We start from the raw sequence: 12846 nt of genomic DNA, 5'->3' as shown, positions 1-12846 counted from the left end.
TTAGTGACACAAAAAATCACTTAATAAAAATAGTACGTTAAGTAACAAGATACTAAAATATCCATAAATTTACATTTATTTTTGTGACAAAAATGAAGGTCGAAGGTGAAAATTTGGGAAACGTAGAATTTTTTTTTAAATTTGTTTAAACAATTGAAAAAATTTTTTTCAACATTTTGGACTTGTTGCATTATATTTTTAGAACCTTAACCTATAAGAAACCGTCAGAAAAAAATCGATTTTTTGGTCGATAACACCCTTTTCTCAGACCCAGTCACATATACCTATATATTTTCATCAAGTAAATTTCAGGAAAACATTTTTTTCTAGTTTAAGTTCTGAAAAGTATTTTAAATTAAAGTTAATGGCACTAATAAAGATATCTGAAAGTGGCCAGACAGGATATTGAAAATTACAAAAGTTATCGTTGTTTATAAACAATTTATCCAGAACATTAAAATCGTGTAAAGAAAATTCACATTAACAATGAAAAATAATTATTGGAATTTTATAAAATTGATTACTCAGGGGTTTTTGGAGTCGCTGATTGTGAATCCGATGTCAGATTTTCAAAATTTTAAATGTTTATATCTTTTTTTCTCATTTTTAGCTACATTTTATTCTGTTTTCTCTCAGAATTTAACTTTTTACTATTTTTGTGGTTAATTTATGAGAAAAAAATAATAATGCAAAATTTTAGGTTGAATGGAAAAAGATTTATTTGACTAGCAGAAAATGTGACGAACGTCAATTTGAATATCAACGTAAAATAAATAATTAAATAAGAATTAAAATAAATCAAAACATGTGCAAAGTTTTAAGTTGCGAGTTGCACTCGCTCACCTAGGGTTCCGTTCACAATTATTTAAATTCGAAAAGTTTTTCTGAAAAACCCAGATTTTATTTAAAAAAACGATATTTAGATTAATTCTAATTAGGTTTGCTATATTTTTTGTGAAATCTGTTTATGAAAATACGTTGTAATTATACCAAACTGCAACTCTTTATCTTTAAAATTGTAAAAGTTTAGAAAATAAAATGCGTTTTTTTAAAAAAATTAGTTTTCCAAAAAATGAGGTTTAAATTAACTTTAATTGCATCCACTATATTTTTTGTGAAATCTACTCGTTTAAATAAATATGAGTACCAATTTTTAGCTCCTTAAATTAAAAACTACAAAAGTTGAGGGGAAGAACGCATTTTTTTAAAGAAAAATGAGTTTTGACAAAGAAACGAGGTTTTAATCTATCCCAATCGGGTCCGCTGTATTTTTGGTGAAATCTACGCGGAAAAATACGCATAGGTACTAATTTTTTACTTTAAAGGTTAAAAACTGCAAAAGTTAAGGGAGGACACGCGGTTTTCGAAAAAACTTGTTTTTCCCCATAAACGAGGTTAAAATTAATTCCAATCGGGTCGGCTATATTTTTCCGCAAGTCTACCAGTGAAAATACATATGGGTACCAAATTTCAGCTCATTAGGTTGAAATGGCTAAATTTGGCAGGGCGGGTATCAAAATGCCAAAAGTAATTCCATAAGGGTTCTTTCACGAATCACTGCGTGAACGGAACCCTTAAAACAGTGAAAGTCACAAATGTAAAAACATAGTATTGTTATCTGTAAGAAACAGGGTGGCCACTAAAATTTGCTGGTAAAATTCAAGTTCAATTCTAGGTTTTTTCCATGTTTTTTCGAAATTTTTAAAGTCTCAAAATTGCACGTTGGTATACAAAAATGTAAATTTTAAAAGCAGAGAAAAAGGAGATTTGTTGAGATTTGTTTTGTCGGGTTCTAGATTGCGAATTTTAACCACATGTTTATTTACTTATCAATAAAATTTTTAAAATTCAAGGTTTAAGAAATAATTCAAGGCTAATTCTAGGTTTTTTCAAGGTTTGAAAAAATTCACGTGGGATTCCAGGTTTTCAAGATTTAAAGGTCCGGTGGCCACCCTGAATACAGTATAACAGGGAAAAAAGGAACAAATAATTTGTATAGTCGGTTAAATCATGATCCTCATTTTCTATTTAACAGTACAGTGGAACCTCGATTATCCGAACTAATCTAGGCAAGGCTGGGTTCGGATAATCGAAAATTCGGATAATAGAGATTTTAATTTTTTTTTTATAATTAAAGTAAAAAAATGTACAGTTGAACTATTTATTTAACTTAATACATATGTTTTTAAATATACATAAGTACACGGAAAAAAAGAAAAAGTAATTTTTACTACTTTCATAGTAAAATGGGATCTGTCCGAAGTTTCTGCGCATCTATGGCAACTTTTACTCCAAAAATAGTAAAATTTGCTCCAGAAATAGTAAAATTTACTCCAGAAATAGTAAAAATTATTACAAAAATAGTAAATTTTACTATTTTTTGAGTAAAAGTTGCCAGAGATGCGCAGAAACTTCGGACAGGTCCAATTTTACTATGAAAGTAGTAAAAATTACTTTTTCTTTTTTTCCGTGTATATAAATATATGTAAATATATATTAATTAATAATATGTATATTAAAAACTCAGAAAATTCGGAAATTTTTAAGATTTTTTTGGCATAAATTTGCCAAAATGTCCCGCGAAAATATGAATGATAAAATAAATAGAGGAAGTAAAATTTAAAATTCGGGAGACCAAAAAATAGTTCGGATAATAGAAGTTCGGATAAAATGTTTTTCGGTTCGGATAATAGAGGGTCCGGATAATAGAGATTCGGATAATCGAGGTTCCACTGTATCTAAATGTTTATAAAAATAAATTTTGAAAATTTCGGTTTTTAGGACAAAAAATTTGAAGGACATAAAGGTTAAAATTTTCTGATATTTGTCCTCATATTTTAATTTATATTTTATTATTATATTTGCTTTTAAAAATTTACCATTTTCCTGCTTTTGGAGTACTCCAAAAAATGTTAATACTCTTCGATATATGTTTTGGAATTATAACCTTGATTCACAATCCTTTTTTCTTTATCTGTGAAACTTGAGTATACAGATATCCACCTAAAAATAAAGTAATAACACATATTTTCATTAACGTATTATTAAACAAGTTTTCAAAAGCAAACCAAACATCTAATATACTTATATGTAATATAATAATAATTATTATTATATAATTGAATTATAATTAAATTAAATCGCGTTCAAAATTATGATTTATTTATCTTATAAATTAAAATTTATACATGTTAAATTGTAAAAAGTTAATTTAATTCAACAAATAAATTTTTACTGAATTATCTATAAAACATATTATATAGAGAAAAGAGCTCCGAATTAGAACATTAAATAGTCAAGTCATATGAAATATTACAACTCACAAAAATTAACAAAATGCATATTCTTTTTGGAATTCGTAAATGAACTTCCTAAGTATGAAGTCCATGGTTTTTGAAGTTGACGAGGATTAATTAAGGGGATAAATTTTAACGCTAAAAGAAATAATATTTATTTCAGAAACATATATAAATTATACTTTCTATGCGAAAAATAATCTAAAAATTTGATTACAATACTTGAACGTGATGTTTTTAATTTTTATTAGAAAAATTGCCATAATCATAATCAAATAATGACAAAATCAATTTTCATCATTTTTATAAATTTGATAGTAATTATTATAAAATTCAATTTTTTTAACGCCACACTTTTAGGAAAGTGATTTACGAAATTAATAAAAAATAAAATATTCGGTTTTATAGATATTTTCATTAGATGTATTTAAAATTCTACAACACTTTGATTAAAATTAATAATACTAATTTCAAAATGTATCGTATGAAAACCATGAACAATATTTACAGTATTCATAAAAAATTATTTTTTACAAATATTTTTATTCTGAATTAATGTACAAAATAGTGCATTTAATTTATAATTTTCAAATAATATTTTCCATTTATAGAAAATGTGACATTCAAGAAAGCAAAATTTTTGAAGTTAGTTTTTAAAAAGCAAAATATTAAGGAAAATATAAATAATTAAAATTTTGTGACGATAGTAGAAATTTTTTAATATTTCCTATTATTTAACATATACCGTAAAATGGTGTAAAGTCGTCGATGGGGGAAAAGTCGGCGATTATTACAAAATTATTTTGAATGTTTCCGTTTTTTCTTTTCTGAGAAAAAAATTCCTTTTTGATGATTAATTTGGTTTGTAAGGATGTCAAACATTATTTTAATATTTGTTTGATCCATGTTCAGTGGTTAATTTTAGTAAAATTAGTGTTTGTATACAAATGTCTATTTTACGTCTTTACGAAGTAGTTTTGAAAACATGCTTCTAGAACTCTATTTAAAATCTTTTATAACAAATCCAACTGTATAACGTGTTTTAAGTATCCCTGGCATGATTTACCAAGAAGAGAAATTGTATTAAAATAATCAAGAATTAAAAAAAAACATTTATTTGCAAATATTATTGAATTCGGTGGAAAAGTCGGCGATAGTAAAAAACTAAAGAAAATTACCATACTTTACTTTTAGACTTACTTCTATTGAATAAAATGTGAAAGAAAGGAATATTTTTTCCAAACTAGAATGAAAACATCTGCAAAAATAGTATTATTTGTATAATTTTGCCAAAAACGTCAAAACTTATTTTTAACCTCAACGTGCTAGAGGTTAGACATTGATATAATGAAAAATATAATTAAATATTTATTTAATCGTTATTAAATCTTGATTTTGATTTTTCCCTATTCACTGCTTCTATTCACTTGACTTTGTTTAATTAAATTAACATTCTTGGTTTGTCAATGACTATTTTTTAAACAATCGCCGACTTTACCCACATTTCAGGGAAAAGTCGGCGACAATAAAAGGATGTATAAATATTTTTCTAATTAATAAATTAATTTTTTTATGTAATGATAGTAAAGAAGAAGAGTCAAACTTTATATATTAAAAGTATCAAAGTTAATTTGTATAGTTTGCTCGTAATTTTTTAAGAAAAACTTGAAAAAATCGCCAATTTTACCCCATTTTACAGTACTTTGAAATTTATTGTAATATTATTTTTAGTTTAAGTTACCTTGGTCAATAGGTATCGGTTTCATTATATATAAGCACAATCCCTATAAAACAGTTATAAAAAGAATGACTCGATAAATAATCGTCATTTTGTTTTTATAAATAATGACGGATTAAGTTGTTAAATGTGTTAAATTTATATATATTTTGAATAGTTTTGTTCGGATTTAAAAAAATGGTGTTACTGTTAATGTAAAAAATAACATGAAATGTTTTTTTTGCGAAAATAAAGAAAATTAGAATTTTTACGGTTGCATATTTCAATCAAAGTTTAATTTTTGCATCGCATAGATAGATGACTACTTTCATATAACTTGCCTGACAGAAAAATTGAAATTACAAAAAATTAAATTTTTCTAAAATCAGGAGACTAATATAAGAAAATGACATCTCATATTATTAAACTTACCTTCGTTAAATCTCATCACGGTCTATCCTCTGTTTGCCTTTATATATAATATAATTAAAAAGAACTTCGCACATCAAATTCAGTATTCACCTCTGAGCCTTTCCTTACAATGTTTATTTAATTTTTATATTAAAATCAAAATTAATACACTGGAATTTATGAACAACACTTTGCTTTTAGTCGTGACAGTTTGATAATACTTTTATTTTAACAAAAAATAAACTTTTTTTGTGATGACAATCCGTTTTGCCAAGAAACCATCAAGTCGAGACAATATGGCAGCACGACAAACGACTGTCATAAAACATTTGAAATATAAAATTCCCAAAATTGGCACTGGAATAATTTACTACACTTAATAACTTCGTTTTCACTATTGGATTGGTTGAAATATTAAAATGTGTCCATTTTCGGGATTTATTGTCAGTAGCGATTGGTCAGGTCATCTAACGTACTGTTAGATGAGCCAATCATAATTTCTCATAACAGAGTCTTCCTGAAATGTCTAATTTGTAATCTTACATCACGTGCGTCTCACGTGTTGAATTTAACGGCATAACCTCAAAACTTGTTTATGGGTAGGAAACAGGTAATTAGAAAAAAAATAAACATGACCCACAAAGAACAAGAACGTTATTTTCTAATTGATTGTTTTTCACGTGATGGGTACTTTTATATTCAAAGAAAAGAGAACTTATTAGTTACTGATGATTCGGACATAAAGATTGGGTCAAAAGTGCAGTTCATTTACAACGAAGAGAAAGAAGTTAGAAAGGAAGAACCGAAAATTAACAAAGAAAATAAAATTCGAATTGGAAAAATTATAATGGAATCAGGTAACTTTTATTATTTTTTACATCTCTATTCTTAAAACATAAATAAAGTTTTATTGATTTTTTAAATTAATCATAGTTATTTTGAAAGATATTTGTAGATAAAAAATGTTTTACTGTTTGTTTTAGATAATACATTAAATTTAGAAAAAGAAATGGAAAGAAGAAAAAATGAAATTAAAAGAAAAAAAATGACTAAAGAGGAAGCATTAGAAAATGAAAAGGAAGAACACGAGAGAAAGAGATTAAAATATATTCAAAAATCAAGAGAAGGAAATGTTGCCATGGCAATTGAGTTAGAAAAAAAATTAAACTTGGAAAATAAAATAAAAGAAAATTTAAAAGCATCGATTTCCAACACTAGCAAGATTAATGAATCAATTTTAGAAATTAAGCAAGTAAGTATAATATTACTAAAGTAATTACTATTAAATTATTTTAAAAATTCTTTATAATTTATAATTTTATTTTATTTAGGATCTTGAGGATGCAAATATTTAAGAAGATTAAACTAAAAAAGTGTTTTTAATATTCAAATGCTTATTGGTAGTTTTATGATTTAGTAATTACTTTTATTTCAGTTATTTAAATCTGGTTAAAATTAAATTAAATATGTTTGATAAATCTTAATTCCTTTTTATGAATAATCTAATAAAAACCATTTTAAAAATTTACACGTGAGTTAAAGAAGAAAAATTTGTAATGCAAAAATTGTATCATACTTCAAAAGCCTCAATTAATATAATTAATAATATTAATAATAAAATTAATAAAAATTCACTGATTATGAAAAATGAAATCAATAAAAGTAATTTATAATACTGTATAACTAAAGTCAAATTTTTTTCGAAAAATGTTATTTTTAAAAAAGTCTATTATAGAAAAATTTTGGAAAAAATGTGATTTTCTCTACTCTGAAAGTTATTAATAATAAAATATGGTCAATTTTCCAAAACATGATAAATCCATTTTCCAAAATAATAGTGATAAACACAGATTTATCATACAAACAAAACGTCTAAATTCTAAAAAATATTAAAATATAAATAATTTATTACAATTTTATTACATTGCAGTTAACTTTAGTGGTTATGTAAGAAATACCATGGCTTATAAATTTCTCGAAATGATAAAATTTGTATTTTTCCGCTTTTGAAAAATTGCTCCTTAAATTTATTTGGAATCACAATACAAGTGTAAAAATTAACAATTTAAAAGCAACATCCTGTCGGTTTTTCTTTTTTTTCTTGGTTGCTAAGAGACTATAAAACACAAGAACCAAAAAACAAAAATCAGATAATTTATGTTTAACCCTAAAAAACATTGTCATTCTATGAGATTAAAGCAATAATTTTTCTAAAGTAAAAACGGTTTTTCCTAAGAAGCTATTAAAGAAAAATGAATATGGAAGAACAACTTTTATTAGAGGGCGACGGATGCTTTACTATAGTGGATAAGGGTTCTATTAGATTTAATTCGTCGCTACAAGATTTGGAAATTGGTACAACGGTGAAATATTTGTGGCCTGAAGGAGGAGTTGCTTTTAAACAGTATTATACAGGAAAGATAATTGCAATTTCAGGTATGTGTACAAAGCGAAATACTATTTTTAGTATTTAGAAAAAAATTTATTTGATTTTTATGCCACAAAAAAAAGAGTTCCTTTTTTTCAAAAGCGTAAAAGTTATAGAAAAAAGGTTTTTTAACTTTGAAAAATGACAAACATTTTATTTTTTAAATTTACTAGAAATTTCAATTATTTTTGACAGATATGATCGTGCATATTTATATTAATATTTTAAAAATATTGCATGTGTGAACAAAAAATATGAATTGCAAAAAACAAACTGAATTAATGAAACTACAATTTTTGATTTGTAAAATGTTCTAAATAATAAGGAAAGTTAAAAAAAGACCTGAAGTCCAAAAAAATAAATTTTTTATTGTTTAGTGATCTTTAGAGAAAAAATCAGACATAATCAGAAAAATCTATTGGAATCGCTAAATAAATTAAAATTGATTTTTGCAGACTATAAGTCACTTTTCGCTTCCCCTGACACATATATATATATATATATATATATAAAATTTGTCGATTTTTTAATTTGAATAACTTAAATATTTTTACAGGTGACGAAAAGGAGCTGTTGGCATTACGAGATGAAAAAATAAAGGCAGCAAGAAAGCCAGGAAGGAAAAGGAAAAATGAGAAACAAGATGATGAAATTTTAGAAAAAGCAAGTTAAAATTACTAAAGATACATAAGCAAAATAGATCTGCAAAATTTCACTTGTATCTGTTACAAAAAAAGAGGTGATTATCATAGATTTTTATGGCAAAATACGAATCTGATCACCAAAATGGTCCACCACGATAGGACTTTTTTAATATTACCTGAAATGGCCATCAAATGGCTATTTTTATAAATTTTTTGTGACTCACCTAATTATTTTTTATATTTTCCAAAATTTTATTATTCATTCCAATGAAGTATATAAAACTATAAAGAATAATTTTTTGTTTTTAAGGAAAGAAAACGAAAAGAAAAAAAGAAAAATTCTGTTATTATATATAATTACTTCTTTTTTATTATTAAAAATTACGAAGGGTGAGGTATATACCTCACCCTTCTTAACTTTATACGCACTTAATTAAATGATGAAAATTCAAATCTATATAACTCTGTTCATAAATTGGAAAGCGATTTGCAAAAATGAGTTTTAATGCTAATAAACAGTACTATATGTTACGATTTATGAAAATAAAAAAATGTGGGCTAGAAAAAATTAAAAATATTTAAATATATAAATTTTTGGTCATTAAAACTAATATTATAAGAAATCCTTACGTGATAACCTATTTTAAAGGACAGATTCATATTCTTCATGAAAATATCTAGAATTAATTCGCTTTTCTTCGTAACAGAAGTTTAAGTTTATTAACAAGTTTCTAAATTTTTATATATTGACGACCACGAGTATGGGGACGCCTTTAATTTCATTAGTAAAAGACATCTTTAGATTTAGAATTTAAATAACTTACTAGTATTTTGATAAATATTTTTCCAAAAAATCTAACCGGAAAGTGGGATCAAAAAATTTTGGAAAATGAAAAGGCACTTTTCCAACAAAAAAAAGTAATTTTTAAAAATCAAATAAAACAATCAAGGAGATTTCTTAAATTTAAATGTATCTATTAAATTACATATTTAAGACTGACAATTTTAGCACTTTAATAGTCAGGATAATTTAAAAAATTTTTTTGATCCAACTTACATGGATGAAAACTTTTCTGGAAAAATTTATACATTAAAATACCAGTAAGTTATTTTAATTCTGTATTATATAGCGACTAAATTAAACCCAAGAACGTTAAAAGCGCTAATTAGTTTCCAAGATCATAATTTAGAATGAATTTATCAATTCACAATCAGCTTTCAGGAAAAAAGAGAAATTTTGTCTGTTTATTTTTTACGTTTAAAGCTCTTTTCTCCTCATGAAAATGAAGGCGTATATATGCTTGTGTCGGTATCGTAAGTTCTACATGTTCTTAATTTTATATTTTCAAAGTTTTCCAGTTTAGGTGAAATCACTGAATATCACCTGAGAGTGGTTTCTCAAATATTTTTAAGAAATTTAATTTTAATCTTCAGATATTAATTATTAATTCAAAATAATAAAAAGAAAAATTTCAAAAAAGAAATATTCAATTTCTTGATTAAAGAATTTCACAATTTTTAGAAGCTTATAACTTCTTTTTAAATGCTTCAAAAAATTTGAGCATTTGCACATATTTTAATATTGACATAAATTACCTGCTATGAAAATGTGGTCATGTTATTTTTCCCCATTTCAGACCCAGTGGGCAAAAAACCATCATTGTTTTAAGAACGTTCCAAAAACGTTTTTAGAACGTTTCATGTCAGCAAAATAATGTTCAAAAAACGTTTCATTGTTTTTAAAACGTTCTAAAAACGTTCCATGTTTCTGTTGCGTTTTTGAAACATTATTTGGCGGACATGAAACGTTCTAAAAACGTTTCTAGAACGTTCTTAAAACAATGATGGTTTTTTGTCCACTGGGGAATAAATAAATTTAAAAATTTTTTACTTAAAATGGTTAATTCTAAGACTTCAAAGTTTTATTTCCCTTTCTATTCTCATAAACAAGAGAGAGATGTAATATTTCTTGTCAACTACAAGTCCTAGAATTAACCCGTTTAATTGACAAATTTTCAAATTTAATAATTCCGAAACGAAGCAAAATATCCTCCAAATTTTCATAACATGTAATTTATATGAATATTAAAACATAATAAATAAAACAAAATAAAAAAATTAATAAAAAAACATTTTTAAACATCTGGAAAAAAGTTATAACCTTCGAAAAATTGTGAAATTTTTTAATCACGAAATTTTCAAATTCTAATAAATATTTTAAAATAGAATAATTACATCTAATAATAATTAAATAATTTACACGATAATACGTCAGTAACCACTTTCAAATGATTATTTCAGTGGTTTCACCCTTTTAGACAATTTAATAAAGTTATTTTCTTTAATAAATTTTTACAGAGGCCATTTCTTTCCGATTTACCTTTCGGAAAAGTTTCACTTTTAAAGAAGGTAGAAACTGTTCTTCATTTGCACGCACAATTAGGTGTAGAACTGAAAGAATTGAAAGAAGTATGTTTAAAAATTATTCGAAACATTAAAATTGAAAAAATATAAACAAAGTAAAAAAAATTTCTTCTTTATACGAATTTCTGAAATTATAATTAATACATTTACCAAATTTTTAAATTAGATGCTTGAAATACATCAACAACTCCCTGTTGCTTCGGGACCTATGAAATTATCGGACACTATTTCACAAAATTTACCACAGGTACTAGATTTTTTATCAATTAAAATTATTATTTATTTATTGTTTATTTTTATTTCATTTTACAGAATTGTGTAAATAGTGGCGAAGTTTTTGAGGATGTCAGCGACGATGATTTGTTTAGATCACTCGATTTAAATCTCGAAACTTTGAAGCAAACTTCACAAGGAACTTCAAAACCAGCTTCGAAACAATTTTTGAATCCGGAAAACGAATCCTCGGATGATGAAAATCCTCCACCGAACGATGGAAAGAAAAAACACGATGCAAAGAAAAGTGTTTACGTCTTCCCCGAAGAGATAAAGGGCAAGGTATGTATATTTTATCAATATCTACTGAATTTCGGCTGTTATTTTTTTTCAACATCTACTGCAGACTTTTTATATAATTTTTTCATAATTTTGAACAATCAATTAGATGGATATTAAAAATGTTTATTAAAATACATTTTTAAGATCAAAATAATTGAAAAGTCGTAAAAATTGTTTATCCCATTAAAAAAAAGTATTGATGGTAAGTAGAACATAAAAAATACAACAGAATTTTTTTTTTAGACAGAGGAATTGATTGCAACAAGTGGCGTCTTTATTGAATCATCGACCTTGAAAAACATAAAAAGAACGTCTTCCGTGCAAACGACTATGGCACGAGCATTGTTATGTGGAATTTTTACTGAAGAAACATTGCTTACTCATAGTTTAAAGGGAATAGGGACAACGAAACCTGGTCTTCCAAAAGCCGCAATTGAGGCGATATTGAGTAAAAATTTATTTTTTAACCTCTTGACAGTGCAAAGAAGCCAAAGTTTTCGTGCCACACAAGTGTTAGGAAAAAATTAATCCTTGATTAAAATTTATTTTTTGTCTGTTAGAATTTTTTATTTGTCATTTAGATTCGGATTCATAGCGACCCCAAAAACTGTAATACACCTTTTGATAATTTAAATTATATTGATTAAACTTATTTTATTTTTTAATTTGTGTTATGCTGCTATAGAGGTCATATATACACTGGTGGCACGACTTTTCTTTGATTCTATATATCCGTATCTAGGCCTTTTCATTTCCGAAATTTTAATTTTAATACGGTCATCACCAAAAAACAAATCTATATATAAAGTTCTGTCCCGTAAAGGGTTTAAGAATTACTAAATATAACTACTAATTGCTAATAATCTCATTAATATAATTTAAAAATTGAAAGCTATTAATAAATACATGTTTTTCCATAGAGTATGTTTCCAGTGTTGCAAAGAAGAAGCAGTGGAAGACTGTCAATGACCAAACAGTGAAGGACAGCATGAGAGCAAAATTGAAAGAATTTAAGAAAGGCTCGAAAAAATGAATCATTGTATATTTTTTTTATAATTTTCATATTTTAATATTATAATTTCTTAGATTTGAAGTACGTCCTTCCTTAAATTTTGTATTGGTAATAAATAAATGAATAGTGAAAGGTGGGTAGAATAAAAAATTTTTTTTTAGTTCAATTAGCGACGTTTCATCGACCAAGGTAAACAAATCTTGGTCGACGAAACGTCGCTAAATGAACTTTAAAAAAAAGAATTTTTACTGTACCCACTTTCCACTGATTATTTATTTATTACCAATACAAAAGTATAATTTCTGTTCAATTTAATTTTATTCAATTAAAATGATTTCATTTAATTAATTTCATAATTG

At 25.4% G+C, this 12846-nt stretch overlaps 4 protein-coding genes across 5 annotated transcripts in view; 3 read left to right on the top strand and 1 right to left on the bottom strand.

Annotated features, from left to right (window-relative positions):
* LOC127279035 (zinc finger protein 160-like) overlaps positions 1-12846 on the top strand; it is a 252806-nt gene that overhangs the window by 12065 nt on the left and 227895 nt on the right. The gene's annotated exons all lie outside the window — the stretch shown is intronic.
* LOC127279034 (protein tiptop) overlaps positions 1-12846 on the bottom strand; it is a 219982-nt gene that overhangs the window by 86906 nt on the left and 120230 nt on the right. The window lies entirely within an intron of this gene.
* Positions 5845-6779, top strand: LOC127279037 (uncharacterized). Its single transcript, XM_051301131.1, has 3 exons — positions 5845-6281; positions 6408-6676; positions 6756-6779. Exons 1-3 carry the CDS (start codon positions 6020-6022, stop codon positions 6777-6779), a joined length of 555 nt encoding a protein of 184 aa, XP_051157088.1. The 5' UTR covers positions 5845-6019.
* On the top strand, positions 11019-12003 carry LOC127279237 (uncharacterized). Its single transcript, XM_051301475.1, has 3 exons — positions 11019-11167; positions 11233-11475; positions 11719-12003. Exons 1-3 carry the CDS (start codon positions 11087-11089, stop codon positions 12001-12003), a joined length of 609 nt encoding a protein of 202 aa, XP_051157432.1. The 5' UTR covers positions 11019-11086.

The sequence above is a fragment of the Leptopilina boulardi genome, unplaced genomic scaffold (assembly GCF_019393585.1).
Source record: "Leptopilina boulardi isolate dan_hultmark-lab unplaced genomic scaffold, ZJU_Lbou_2.1 LbouV2_214, whole genome shotgun sequence".
Taxonomy (NCBI): domain Eukaryota; kingdom Metazoa; phylum Arthropoda; class Insecta; order Hymenoptera; family Figitidae; genus Leptopilina; species Leptopilina boulardi.
Note: the sequence above shows the minus strand (reverse complement) of the source record. Positions and strands in the feature narration are given on the sequence as shown.